At 41.5% G+C, this 15,935-nt stretch overlaps 1 protein-coding gene across 1 annotated transcript in view; it reads right to left on the bottom strand.

Moving 5' to 3' along the window:
- The window catches only part of PPTC7 (protein phosphatase targeting COQ7), a 117,356-nt gene that overhangs the window by 57,974 nt on the left and 43,447 nt on the right, over positions 1-15,935 (bottom strand). The window contains exon 2 of the mRNA XM_053701724.1: positions 13,168-13,347. Coding sequence (XP_053557699.1) covers positions 13,168-13,347 — 180 coding nt within the window. The remainder of the gene's footprint in view (positions 1-13,167; positions 13,348-15,935) is intronic.

Below are 15,935 nucleotides of genomic sequence, written 5' to 3'. Positions count from 1 at the left end.
TTGATAACCTTGACAGATGAAATCTCCCTTGTGGAGGAGAAGTTTTGAAGTCCAGAAGGTATCCCTGAGATATGATCTCCAACGCCCAGGGATCCTGGACATCTCTTGCCCAGGCCTGGGCGAAGAGAGAAAGTCTGCCCCCCACTAGATCCGTTTCCGGATAGGGGGCCCTTTCTTCATGCTGTCTTAGGGGCAGAAGTAGGTTTTCTGGCCTGCTTGCCCTTGTTCCAGGACTGGTTGCCTTTCCAACCCTGTCTTTAACGAGTAGCAGTCCCTTCCTGTTTTGGAGCGGAGGAAGTGGATGCTGCTCCTGCCTTGAAATTACGAAAGGCACGAAAATTAGACTGTTTGGCCTTTGGTTTGGCCCTGTCCTGAGGAAGGGTGTGACCCTTACCTCCAGTAATGTCAGCAATAATTTCTTTCAAGCCGGGCCCGAATAAGGTTTGCCCTTTGAAAGGAATATTAAGCAATTTAGATTTAGAAGTTACATCTGCTGACCAGGATTTAAGCCACAGCGCTCTGCGTGCCTGGATGGCGAATCCGGAGTTCTTAGCCGTTAGTTTGGTTAAATGCACAACGGCATCCAAAACAAATGCATTAGCTAGCTTAAGGGCTTTAAGCTTGTTCATAATCTCATCCAATGGTGCTGTGCGAATAGCCTCTTCCAGAGACTCAAACCAGAATGCCGCTGCAGCATTGACGGGCGCAATGCATGCAAGGGGCTGTAATATAAAACCTTGTTGAACAAACATTTTCTTAAGGTAACCTAATTTTTTATCCATTGGATCTGAGAAAGCACAACTATCCTCCACCGGGATAGTGGTACGCTTAGCTAAAGTAGAAACTGCTCCCTCCACCTTAGGGACAGTCTGCCATAAGTCTCGTGTGGTGGCGTCTATTGGGAACATTTTTCTAAATATCGGAGGAGGGGAAAAGGGCACACCGGGTCTATCCCACTCCTTGCTAATAATCTCTAAGCCTTTTAGGTATAGGAAAACGTCAGTACACACCGGTACTGCATAGTATTTATCCAGCCTACATAATTTCTCTGGGATTGCAACCGTGTCGCAATCATTCAGAGCCGCTAACACCTCCCCTAGCAATACACGGAGGTTCTCAAGCTTAAATTTAAAATGTGAAATTTCTGAATCCGGTCTCCCCGGATCAGATCCGTCACCCACAGAATGAAGCTCTCCGTCCTCATGTTCTGCAAATTGTGACGCAGTATCTGACATGGCTCTCGTGTCATCGGCGCGCTCTGTCCTAAACCCAGAGCTATCGCGCTTGTCTCTTAACTCAGGCAAATTAGATAATACTTCTTTCATAACATTAGCCATATCATGCAAATTGATTTGTAAGGGCCTTGATGTACTTGGCGCCACAATCTCACGCACCTCCTGAGCGGGAGGCGAAGGTACTGACACGTGAGGAGAGTTAGGCGGCATAACTTCCCCCTCGTTGTCTGGTGATAATTTCCTTACCAGTAAAGACTGACTTTTATTTAAAGTAACATCAATACAATTGGTACACATATTTCTATTGGGCTCCACATTGGCTTTTAAACATAATTAACAAGTAGATTCATCTGTATCAGACATGTTTAAACAGACTAGCAATGAAGGCTAGCAAGCTTGGAAAAAATCTTTCAATACATTTACAAGCAATAGAAAAAAACGCTGCAGCGCTTTTAAAAACACAAAAAAACTGTCACAGTTGAAATAACAATGAACTAATTCAGTTATAGCCAACAATTTTAACAGTAAATGTATGAATTTAGCAGAGGATTGCACCCACTAGCAAACGGATGATTAACCCCTCAATACCCAAAAACGGATAATCAATTTAAGATTTAACGCTTTTATCACAGTCAAACACACTGTCACAGGTCTGCTGTGACTGATTACCTCCCTCAAAAATGAATTTTGAAGACCCCTGAGCTCTCTGGAGACGTCCTGGATCAAGGAGGAAGAAGCAGGAAGACTGTGCTAGAATTTTAACTGCGCAACAGGGCGCTAAAAAAGGCCCCTCCCACTCATATTACAACAGTGGGAGACCTGTTACAACGGTTTCTATGCAGAAATATACGTTAGCCATATGGAAAAAAATCATGCCCAAAAAGATTTATCACCAAAGTACCTCACAAAACGAATAACATGCCAGTAAACGTTTTAAAAACAACTTTCCAGTGTTATGCAAAGTTATCACTAAGCCTGCTACCAGTTGCTTCTACTGCAGTTAAGGCTCATACATTTATTTCAGTATTAACAGTATTTTCTCAGTCAAATTCTAGTCCCTAGAAAATAACTCAACTGCGCATACATTTATCAGCCTGATACCAGTCGCAACTACTGCATTAAAGGCTGTACTTACATCATATGGGTAACAGCAGTGTTTTCTTAGTCAATTCCATTCCTAGAAAATATTACTGCACATACCTCATTTGCGGGGGACCCCGCATGCTATTCCCTTTTCTGAAGTTACCACACTCCTCAGAATGTGCGAGAACAGCCAGTGGATCTTAGTTACGTCTGCTAAGATCATAGAAAACGCAGGCAGATTCTTCTTCTAAATGCTGCCTGAGAGAAAAAACAGCACACTCCGGTGCCATTTTAAAATAATAAACTTTTGATTGAAGAATAATTAGGTAAAAACTCATATCTCCTCTCGCGACCTCCTTCTTTGTTGAGACTTGCAAGAGAATGACTGGGTATGACATGTGAGGGGAGGAGCTATATAGCAGCTCTGCTTGGGTGATCCTCTTGCAACTTCCTGTTGGGAAGGAGAATATATCCCATAAGTAATGGATGACCCGTGGACTGAACACACTTAACAAGAGAAAAAAAAACCCTACAAGACAAGACAAAAAGGACCCATAGAGGTCATCACAGATACTGAGGTATTTCCAAATTAAGGAGAACGCACAAGAATCCTACACCCTAGGTGAGAAAGAGAACTAAGCAACGGAAACCATCCTACCAATAGAGGCGAGACCCCTCGGTCAATATCGCCATCCCAGTTGAAACACCTGGAGTCTACAAGGAAGCATCAGATGCCCCAAAAGACCAGTAGGGACCCGTCAGAGACCATAAAAACTTAAGCAGCTATGAATCTCCCATGAGAGAGACAGAAACCTCGTCCCCTTCAAAAGGGACACGCAGGGACACAAATCCCAAGGTTAAGAAGAACCTGTCAATTTCCGATCCAAGCAAAAGGCATGGTCCTTGAAAAACCAGAATCGATCAAAATATCTAACCTCCTGAGGAACCCTAAGCTGCCTCCTATGAGTAGGAGAGCACCAGCAAGAGTCCGTAGACTTAAGGAACCTAGCAACAGCCTCACGAAACATGTCTGCTGCATGAGGAGCGCAGCTTCTCTCCCTCTTGTTGTGTTTTATATTGGTCAGTTTGTGCTGTTGCTTTGATGGACTGAACCGTTTGCTGTTTTTATATACCTGCAAATAAAGATTGGATATTTTTATACTTGCCGGTTTCTGGGACATCATTCTGTATTTTGGATTACCTGCTTCTTAGCGTATGGGACGGATGCGCTGCAGTTCCTTTGCCGGCTTCTGTGACTTGACGTCATCCCCACTCTCCTGTGTGCCGTAACCCGGAAGTACTGCCTTATGTGGTGAGGGAGGAAAGAGCGCACTGCTGGTTTGATTGTTTGCTTGTCAAAACCCAAGAGTCTGAAGAACTCCTGGCCAGTTTAAGAATTGGGCACCCAGTACCCCTGGATAGCAAGGCAACCCTTGTAGACAGGCTTAACTACTTGATCCACACTCTGGTGAGGTTAAATGGTCAGCTTCCTGGGCCCAGAAAGTCGAAAGACTAACCAACCTCGGACCTCCACTCTCAAGCCTGAAGGCTAGATCTGCAATGAGATTGAAGGACAACACCCTAGCGTCAAAATGACCAAGGGTAAATCCTATATGGAGAAGACGACAGTCTACAGAGAGCCTTGCAGGATCGGTCTCCGAAAACCCTTAACAGGGCAAAGGCTGAGAACCTCGTAGCTCCTCGCAGAAAGGTAGGATAACCCCTGCACTCCACTTCCTAGAGCAAACGCAACACTGAGCACATGAAGAATGACATGCCCGCACTTCCAAACAGATGACCCAACTAAAGATGGGAAGGAAAGAGACTCCACCATCGCAAAAAGTAATGCTATTAGGCTAAGGAGTCAACATTCGGAAGAAACCGCAAGTAAGGACGCCAATCGTTCACACTCAAAAAACTAGACCACTGAGGTCATACACATCTCCCAACTCCAAAGGAATGGAAACTACGGTTTCGGGTCCCCAGGGACCTAAAAGAACCATGACGACGTCTGGAAAAATTCAGACCCGTATCCCAAGCGAAAAGCCAGAACACAGAATTTATGCTTACCTGATAAATTACTTTCTCCAACGGTGTGTCCGGTCCACGGCGTCATCCATTACTTGTGGGAAATATTCTCCCCCACAGGGAAAGGCAAGGAGAGCACACAGCAAGAGCTGTCCATATAGCTCCCCCTCTGGCTCCGCCCCCCAGTCATTCGAGCGACGGTTAGGAGAAAAAGGAGAAACTATAGGGTGCCGTGGTGACTGTAGTGTATAAAGAAAAATTTTTCAACCTGATTAAAAAACCAGGGCGGGCCGTGGACCGGACACACCGTTGGAGAAAGTAATTTATCAGGTAAGCATAAATTCTGTTTTGGTGTGTCCGGTCCACGGCGTCATCCATTACTTGTGGGAACCAATACCAAAGCTTTAGGACACGGATGAAGGGAGGGAGCAAATCAGGTCACCTAAATGGAAGGCACCACGGCTTGCAAAACCTTTCTCCCAAAAATAGCCTCCGAAGAAGCAAAAGTATCAAATTTGTAGAATTTGGCAAAAGTGTGCAGAGAAGACCAAGTTGCTGCCTTACATATCTGGTCAACAGAAGCCTCGTTCTTGTAGGCCCATGTGGAAGCCACAGCCCTAGTAGAGTGAGCTGTGATACGGCAGTCTCATAAGCCAAGCGGATAATGCTTTTCAGCCAGAAAGAGAGAGAGGTAGCAGTAGCTTTTTGACCTCTCCTCTTACCAGAGTAAACGACAAACAAAGATGAGGTTTGTCCAAAATCTTTTGTTGCTTCTAAATAGAACTTTAAAGCACGAACAACATCTAAATTGTGTAATAAACGTTCCTTCTTTGAAACTGGATTCGGACACAAAGAAGGAACAACTATTTCCTGGTTGATGTTCTTGTTGGAAACAACTTTTGGAAGAAAACCAGGCTTAGTACGCAAAACAACCTTATCTGAATGAAAAACCAGATATGGTGGATTACACTGCAAAGCAGATAATTCAGAAACTCTTCTAGCAGAAGAAATAGCAACCAAAAACAGAACTTTCCAAGATAATAACTTAATATCTATGGAATGTAAAGGTTCAAACGGAACCCCTTTAAGAACTGAAAGAACTAAATTTAGACTCCAAGGAGGAGTCATGGGTCTGTAAACAGGCTTGATTCTAACCAAAGCCTGAACAAAAGCTTGTACATCTGGCAAAGCTGCCAGTCGTTTGTGCAACAAGACGGATAATGCAGAAATCTGTCCTTTTAGAGAACTAGCTGACAACCCTTTATCCAAACCTTCTTGGAGAAAGGAGAGAATCTTTGGAATTTTAATCTTACTCCAGGAGAATCCTTTGGATTCACACCAACAGATATATCTTTTCCATATTTTATGGTAAATCTTTCTAGTCACAGGTTTTCTGGCTTGGACCAGAGTATCTATCACAGAATTTGAAAACCCACGCTTGGATAAAATCAAGCGTTCAATTTCCAAGCAGTCAGCTGCAGAGAAACTAGATTTGGATGTTCGAATGGACCTTGTACTAGAAGATCCTGTCTCAAAAGGTAGCTTCCATGGTGGAGCCGATGACATATTCACCAGGTCTGCATACCAAGTCCTGCGTGGCCATGCAGGAGCTATCAGGATCACCGAGGCCTTCTCCTGTTTGATCCTGGCTATGAGCCTGGGAAGGAGAGGAAACGGTGGAAACACATACGCTAGGTTGAACGACCAAGGTGCCACTAATGCATCCACTAGAGTCGCCTTGGGATCCCTGGATCTGGACCCGTAGCAAGGAATCTTGAAGTTCTGACGGGACGCCATTAGATCCATGTCTGGAATGCCCCATAATTGGGTTAACTGAGCAAAGACCTCCGGGTGGAGTTCCCACTCCCCCGGATGGAAAGTCTGACGACTCAAATAGTCCGCCTCCCAGTTGTCTACTCCTGGGATGTGAATAGCAGATAGATGGCAGGAGTGATTCTCTGCCCACTGGATGATCTTGGTTACTTCCTTCATCGCTAGGGAACTCTTTGTTCCCCCCTGTTGATTGATGTACGCAACAGTCGTTATGTTGTCCGACTGAAATCTTATGAACCTGGCTTCCGCTAGCTGAGGCCAAGCCAGGAGCGCATTGAATATTGCTCTTAGTTCCAAAATGTTTATCGGGAGAAGCGACTCTTCCCGTGACCATAGGCCCGCGCCCCACCCCAAGAGGCTGGCGTCGGTCGTGACGATGACCCACTCCGGTCTGCAGAAACTCATTCCCTGAGACAGGTGATCCTGGGTCAACCACCAGAGAAGTGAGTCCCTGGTTACCTGATCTACTTGAATTTGGGGAGACAAGTCTGTATAGTCCCCATTCCACTGATTGAGCATGCATAGCTGTAATGGTCTTAGATGAATTCGAGCAAAAGGAACCACATCCATTGCTGCGACCATTAGTCCTATTACTTCCATGCATTGAGCTATGGAGGGTTGAGGAATAGAATGAAGAACTCGACAAGCTTTTAGAAGCTTTGCCTTTCTGACTTCTGTGAGAAAGATCTTCATTTCCACAGAATCTATTATTGTTCCCAGAAAAGGAACCCTTGTGGACGGCGACAGTGAACTTTTTTCTATGTTCACCTTCCACCCGTGAGATCTGAGAAAGGCCAACACAATGTCTGTATGAGCCCTCGCTTTGGAAAGGGACGACGCTTGGATTAGGATGTCGTCTAGATAAGGTGCTACAGCGATGCCCCTCGGCCTTAGGACCGATAGAAGGGACCCTAGCACCTTTGTGAAAATTCTGGGAGCGGTGGCTAAACCGAATGGAAGAGCCACAAACTGGTAATGTTTGTCCAGAAAGGCGAACCTCAGGAACTGATGATGAGATTTGTGGATTGGGATATGCAGATACGCATCCTTTAGATCCACGGTAGTCAAAAATTGACCCTGCTGGGTTGTCGGTAAGATTGTCCGAATGGTTTCCATCTTGAAGGATGGAATTCTGAGGAACTTGTTTAATATCTTTAAATCCAGAATTGGCCTGAAAGTTCCCTCTTTTTTGGGAACCAGAAACAGGTTTGAGTAAAAACCTAGACCTTGTTCCCCGGAGGGGACTGGGTTTATCACTCCCATATTTGATAGGTCTCTTACACAATGTAAGAATGCCTGTTTCTTTATCTGGTCTGAAGATAAGCGAGACAGGTGGAACCTTCCCTTTGGAGGAAGTCCCTTGAATTCTAACAGGTATCCCTTGGAAACTATTTCTAGTGCCCAGGGATCCAGAACATCTCTTGCCCAAGCCTGAGCGAAGAGAGATAGTCTGCCCCCTACCAGATCCGGTCCCGGATCGGGGGCTACCCCTTCATGCTGTCTTGGTAGCAGCAGCAGGTTTCTTGGTTTGTTTACCCTTGTTCCAGCCTTGCATGGGCTTCCAAGCAGGTTTGGGCTGGGCCGCGATACCTTCTTGTCTAGCGGCAGTGGAGTTATTAGCCGGTCCGTTCCTGAAATTGCGAAAGGAACGAAAATTAGACTTCTTCTTAGCCTTAAAAGGCCTATCCTGTGGGAGGGCATGGCCCTTACCCCCAGTGATGTCTGAAATAATTTCCTTCAATTCCGGCCCAAAAAGGGTCTTACCCTTGAAAGGAATATTCAGTAACTTAGTCTTGGACGACACATCTGCCGACCAGGATTTTAGCCAAAGCACCCTCCGCGCTACTATAGCAAAACCTGAGTTTTTCGCCGCCAATTTCGTTATTTGAAAGGCGGCATCCAATATAAAGGAATTAGCTAACTTTAATGCGTGAATTCTGTCCATGACTTCTTCATACGAAGTCTCTTTCTGGAGCGACCTTTCTAGTTCTTCGAACCAAAAGGACGCAGCTGAAGTGACAGTAATAACACACGTAGCTGGTTGAAGGATGAACCCTTGCTGAAAGAATAAAAAACTACAACTAACACCACAAACTCCTCGCCATCCCCGTGGTAGATGCTACTTGTTCAGAGCGGCAAGGAGAATGACTGGGGGGCGGAGCCAGAGGGGGAGTTATATGGACAGCTCTTGCTGTGTGCTCTCCTTGCCTTTCCCTGTGGGGGAGAATATTTCCCACAAGTAATGGATGACGCCGTGGACCGGACACACCAATGTTGGAGAAAAGGCCAACTTAGATCGGATTTACAACCCAGAAGTGTTTGATTTACACACTAGGCCCCGAGCCCGGAGTTCACATCATAAGCCAAAGTGACATTCATAATCCGTATGATTCAATCAGCACCCTGAGGGTGACATGAACCCAAGTAGAAGCAGAAAGCACCTGACCAGTACCTGCCTGGTATAAGGACACTCCAGAACTGTCTAAGGTCCAAGAAAAATCGACCCGAAGGTTCGATAAAAAGTAATAGAAGTGCCCATGCGACCACAAAATCGCAAGTATCAGTTCCAGAGATAGAATGTTCCCAAAACGGAATTATATCAGACATGAGCTTAATACAGCAAATCAAACACATCCTATCCAGATCAAAATAAAGTAAGGCAGCACCCGGGGGTGAAAGCCCAAGGTGAATGAATACACCAACGGAACCAGCCGATCAGAGGGCCCATTCACCCAAGCTCAGAACTGGAACCGATACCTAAAAAAAACAAAAAAAAAAAAAAAAACAACAGACCTCAAGGATATTATCTTCATCCCCAAACGTCTAACCAGCTTGCCATCCCACATCTAAGACCTTGGATCCCATAGCCCACTAGGACAGGAATCCTCTAGCACTGCCAAAACATGCCTTAAAAGGACGTGCCAGCCTATAACGGAAGGCCAAATTATTCCTCGCCGAATCAATAAACGACCCCAAGGTTGGGGCCAATGAAGCCTCAGAGGCCAACACTTCCCCAGGAGGCCGAACTGAATCAGGCAATCCCACACCCGACAGGCCCTGGTTAACACAACACAGACAGTATCTTAAAAATATTTGACTTGGGAGATATAAATGAGCCAGTGCCATAGAAATGGCCATGCGGAACCGTGCCATAACCTCTTGAGGAAACAAGCCACCTTCCGGAGGAGTAAAGGCCGTAGGGACACCAACTTGCGTAACAAAGGAAAGTTCTGGGGGACGCACCTCACGGGACATGGAATTACGGATGGCTCAACGCACTCTAAGGTCCCTGATTCGGGAGAAGAGAGTACTCGGCAATCGGAACTTAACTGATGGCCATGGATAACCCGGGCCATTTCATATTCATCACAAGATGCAGTCTACGTATCGGAGACATCCGTGTCTAAGAAATCAGAATCCTCCATCTTGGGATTACAAAAATGGCAAACACTAACTGGCACCTCTTTTTACACCCCCAATAGCTGGGGCACTCCCCACCTCCTGAGAACCAGACAACCCACAAGCAGACTCTGTCGCCACACAGTGAGCATACGGAAGTGGAAAACAACGTAACCGCACCCGGTAACAAGGTACACCGTGCCAGACACAAAAAGGCACGCAATCTCAAGAGATCGTGCCATTGAGAAGGCCATTATGTTCCAAAAAGTCATGAGCCTAAGTATTACTACACATCAGCAGATAGAACCATATAACAAACATGATTAAAGTCCCCCCTGTTCAATAACCCCCCTCAGGAGATATTAACCCATGATTGCTATTTAAGATAAAAGGAATCCCACTGGGACCCTACCTTCTCTCGTTATCACATTCACATAATAAAATAAAACGAAACGATCTTACCGGAATCAACGCCATGGAACAGGAACACGGCCCTTCGAGTGTGACAAATAGTAGCCTTGCTTCTGACATGGTCTTGAGTGAATAAAGGTAGGTAGCGAAACTCGTTGATTGCCAAGGAGCTGTTAATATGAGTCAGGATGGTTTCGCAGAAAGACTATCCCTGCATCTCCGGACTCTAACCTTCATCCATGCTTTCACTGAGAGGCTGACAAGTTTACTTAAAACTCCAGTCCCATTTCGAAGAGTACTACCCTCCACAAGAGACTCTCTCGAACTTCTTACACTTCTCTGCCAACCTCCTGTGACGAAAGGCAAAGAATAACTGGGGGATGAGGGAAGTGGGGGAGGTATTTGAAGCCTTTGGCTGGGGTGTCTTTGCCTCCTCCTGGTGGCTAGGTTCTGAATTCCCAAAAGTAATGAATGTAGCTGTGGACTCTTCCCGTTTAAGAAATATATATATATATATATATATATATATATATACACATATACACTCACTGGTCTTCTGGCATCTGTGACAAAAGATATTTATTGAAATAAACTTTTGTCACAGATGCCAGAAGACCAGTGAGTGCTTATTTTTGCTTCAATTTATCTACCTCATTATAGCACGCTGGCAGTTATCACAGATGGTGAGAGTGCATACACACTACTGCATGTGTATATATACATATATACATATATACATATATACATATATACATATATACATATATACATATATACATATACATACATATATACATATATACATACATATATACATATATACATATATACATACATATATACATATATACATACACATACATATATACATATATATATACATACACACACACACACACACATACATATAAATAAAATAAAATCACACAAACTGTCAAACTGTACCATACACTTCACAAACTAATAGTAAGTTACTAAATAAATTAGACTAAATAAAAAATGCTAGTTGCAATGCACATAATTAATAAGATTTAATACACATAAATACTAAGATTAAATACACCAAACCTATTCACATATAAAATATTAAACACAATACATATAAACACAATATATATAAATCCTATACCACCGGTGGTTTAAAAGGATAATAGTTGATAAAGGCCGCATTGAGGCTGAAACGCGTAGATGTGTATGTCTGTTCCTTGACATCTAAACCGTATGACACCAGAGCGCTCTGTCACTGTCTAAAAACTTTTAAACCAACCGCCAAAGGATTGACAGCGTGGGAGACTCCAGCTGATTGGCGCATATCCTAAACACGTGATCACCCGGAGTACACGGAGCTGATTACGTCACACGCCGACGGATCGTGGTTTCAACAGAGGGGTAACGGAACCTGAGACCGACCGGGACACCCACTTGGAGTTGACACTGGTTAACGTGGTACTGAGCACAGAATCCTTGTCCTGAAGGTAGTCGCACTCTCAAGGTAATTGACACCCCTATCCCAGATCCAGCAGCACCTTACAAATTCTTGTATCACTGACAGTATTAATCACTGGAGATTGAGACTTCTCAAACTGCTTTTTGATTCCTGTATTGCCTCAGAAATTGGATGCCTGATCAGAATTTGCACAGTTTAAATTGATCAGATTTCGCACAGTTTTTAAATTGTATGGACGACTCTTGCATTTAGCGGATTTTAACAACCCCATTTTATAACTATTATCCTTTTAAACCACCGGTGGTATAGGATTTATATATATTGTGTTTATATGTATTGTGTTTAATATTTTATATGTGAATAGGTTTGGTGTATTTAATCTTAGTATTTATGTGTATTAAATCTTATTAATTATGTGCATTGCAACTAGCATTTTTTATTTAGTCTAATTTATTTAGTAATTTCCTTTATTTATTTAGATACCGTTGCTTGTCCACTAGCGCCACATCCATCTTTCTTTGTATTTCTTGTGTAGAATTGCTTTCAGGGTGCATTTCTTTCTTTTGATGTGTGCAGGTATAATATTGGTGTAAAGAAGTTTGAACCCATCTTGTGTTTTTTGTCACAAACTAATAGTAAATCACAACAAAGAAGCATATAAAAGAGTCATGGTGCAGTGTATATGTACAAAATATCTATGGGAATTTCATGTGCAATAACACATTTCTTTGCCTCAAGAGAACGCCTTTTCATTAATAGTTCTTGAAAATACAACCTCAAACACTGTATAACTTCTTTCAGAACGCACATCTCTTCCCCATACACTATTAATACTGCAATCTATACTCGGAAAGCAATAAAATTGTTCTGAAGGTTTTAGAGAACATCCTGGTATGATCTGACCTTTTTACATTCATATTAAGAACAGCATATGCTCAGTCACAAGACCTGCTTTTCAGCGATGGATTTCAGTTCACAAACACCTGCTAAAATACATTACATAACCCAAAAGCATATTAAGGTGCAGAGTAATGCATGAACCAATGAAAAAAAGACCAACTATATGATATATTCCACAATCATTTTAAATGAGTCATTATTGATTTTGCACCAACATATGACCAGCACTCTTTCACAGGTGAAAAATAAACATCTTGATGTGAGAAATATTGTGTGTTAGAGTTATTTTAATTTATTTATTTGTTTGGACAACTAGTTGGCATTCTGATCTCAAAACAATCACACTGTTCTTCATGAGACAAGTCAGTGAGAATAAAAAGAGTAGATAAAATAAAAGCCAAAAAAGGAGCGAGAGAGCGGAGACAAAGTAGGGTATTCGTATAACAAAATTACAAACAGAAAATAAAGATTAGCCTTAAAAAAAAAAAAAAAAAAAAAAAGAAGAGGCAGACATATATGCATGTGGGGAGTGGCTTAGGATTAAGGGACACAATATGTGAATGGAAGAGTGAAACTAAAAAGGAAGGAAAATAAAAGTAGGAATAAAATGTGGAATAGAGAATGAAAGATATACATGCAGGAATAATAAAGCATAGCAAGCAAAATTTGTATTGAAATGAATGTGTTAAATATTGCATGCATGATGACCTATGTTCTTTGTAACTATATCATCAACTGCCTTGTTTCCAACTCACAAACTAGTGATAGACAGTAATAAAATGTCTCTAGTTCACTGCTCATCAGGCATTGGAGAACTAAGACAGTACTTACCCAATAAAGGTACTTTGTTTTGGAGAAGCTCACAGTAACTCGAAGTTAGTATTCCAACGGGATTGGTTGGTATAAACCGTCCTTCTTTGACCAATCTCTCACATGTGCGCATCAGAGTCTCTGAGAATTGAGAAGGGTCAACACCATAATCTCTCCATCCTCCTACACCATCTGCCACACCTGAGGAAATATTGCAAACAAATGTCAATACCAAATTTGTGCTTAATGAGACCCCTGCCCTATATATCTCCCATAATGAATATTTTTTGTTTGTTTTTTTGACATTTATTAATCTCTTTCAAATAAATATTTTGAGCTTGATAATGTGCAACCCTTTTAAGTAAAAACAGAGAGTACCTCCTCAGGAAGCCAGAGGAGGCTCATAGAGCCCTTGCTCTATGAGTAGGTACGGTGTTTGAGTGTAGCTGGTCATATACATTGTGTATTTGTCCCTGAAGCAGACTTTTGCTAAATCAAATACAGCAGAAAGATACTGCTATCCATAATTGAAATACACAGTTTTGGCTAAAATGTCCTAAATCAGTAATAAAATACAAATAAAAGCACAAAAAGTGATCACAAACAAAAAAGTGATAATAAATGCAATACCAATTACAATAAAAACCAACAAAACAATATAAACGTTAGTCAGTGTTTGAATCTTCTATGTATTTTCAAAACATATGTGAAAGTCCAACTTTTGACTCTTTGTCAAAACCTTAAAGAGAAAGTTTGTACAGTGTAATACTTTCAAATCCAGTTGGTAAAAATAAGTGAAAGATCCGTACTCACACAGAGAGTTACTATAAGCTCATGTAATAAGGCAGTCCTGATTCACAACGCTGTCCGGATCAGTGAACCAAGCAGCTGAATATCCAATGTATATCTCTATATAGGAACTCTATATAGGAAAAGAGAGTTGTAGAATAGTGCGATACCATAAAAATAAAAAATAGGGAATCGTAGTAAAGATATATACTCACACTTAAGAGCTGACACTCAGCTCAGATAGAATCGCAATATCAGTATAAGCCACTGAGTCAGCTAAGCAGGAACACTTTGTGAAGTAGCAAAAATAAAAACGATACATAAAATGTATAAAATATAACAGCCAGTGTGAAGCCACTCAGGGATATAGTATATACTGTACACACTCTTAAATACAAAGTATCAAATTCCTGGAAGCAGGATGGCTTCAGATTGAGACTCTCGGTAGTAAGTGTATCGAAAGAGTCAAGGTGATACAATGTAACTCCCTTTCACTGTGACGTCACTGACAAACAAAACCCGACATACATTTCGCCACTCCCACGTAGCTTTTTCATGGGTAAGTTCCTGTGCGGTCCTTTTTATACCATTCAATTCTAAAGTCCAAAAATTTGAAGGTGGAATGCCATAAGAGAAATTAAAAGCAGTTTCACATCTGATAAACATATATATCAAAGGAAACTCATACAATTATATTCACGGCATATTATAATATTAAATATAAAATATTTCCATTTTATTGAGATTAAATTTCCAAAATTTAAATTTACATTTTAGGAGATATATTTCATATGGGGGAGATTATCATATATTTATATATAAAAATGGCAATATTTGAAAGATACAGAAGAGGGATTTCCATTTTATATAGCACTGCTCCCTCTATGAAGTGCATCAATTCAAAGTGTGAATTAAGACCGGATGGTACCCGACTATTTAATTCAAATATCCACTTAATTTCAAGTTTTAATAATTTATTATCAATATTCAAACCTCCCCAATTAGGGATGATTTTTCTCATTCCCATGAATGATAGACTACTAGGGTTCTGTTACTGGTATATTTTTAAAATGTAATGATACTGGATGTTTAATACAGCCAGTTTTAAAATGTTACAGGCATGCTCATAATTTTTTTTTTTAATTAAGTAATAAATAAATCATTAATCAGCTGGCTCACAGAGTAAGCCACAAATACCCAAATAAAAAAAAATGCCGTCTCTCCTTCCTTTGCTCTAGCATTGTTAATAGCTACACAATGTATAATTTCTGGGAAATAAAAAATAAAAGGCAAAATTTCATACAGAGGTGACACTTTAGGACAAGTAAAAATACTGCATGGTTTCAGGGCACTAAGAATTTTTTTTTTCAGACAATGGAAAAGTGAAAAACATTTACACATACTAAAGAGCATGAATGCAAGATCTTAACAGATAATGGGCTACATCACTTTTTTCCCCATTTCATAGTCCTGAGAATACATATAATTTTCTATGAAATAAAAAAGTAATCTCCAGTTTAAACCACCATTACACATAAACACAGAGTCCTAGAAACATAAGCACTGAATCATCAGAACATTTGTGAATATTCTGTATGTTGAAGAGCAGTGTGGAGATAAGGGAAGGTGGGAGCCACAAAAACACAAGGACCACACTGGGCATTAGAGTGGGCAAAAATGGTAGAATTTAAAGGGACAGTCTACACCAGAATTGTAGAAAAAGGATAGATAATCCCTTTATTACCCATTTCCCAATTTTGCATTAACACCACTGTTATATTAATACAATTTTTACCTCTGATTACCTAGCATTTAAGCCTCTGCAGACTGCCCTTTATTTCAGTTCTTTTAACAGACTTGCATTTTAGCCAATTATAAAGAATATTCCAGCCACCAAACTTCTTTAAAAGACCTTTATTCTCACATAGGGTCCTCAGCAAGGTTACAACATTTCAAGCCTTATCAGGCTCTTATACATGATTAAGAGCCTGCTGAGGCTT

Source organism: Bombina bombina, chromosome 2, assembly GCF_027579735.1.
Source record: "Bombina bombina isolate aBomBom1 chromosome 2, aBomBom1.pri, whole genome shotgun sequence".
Classification (NCBI taxonomy): domain Eukaryota; kingdom Metazoa; phylum Chordata; class Amphibia; order Anura; family Bombinatoridae; genus Bombina; species Bombina bombina.
Note: the sequence above shows the minus strand (reverse complement) of the source record. Positions and strands in the feature narration are given on the sequence as shown.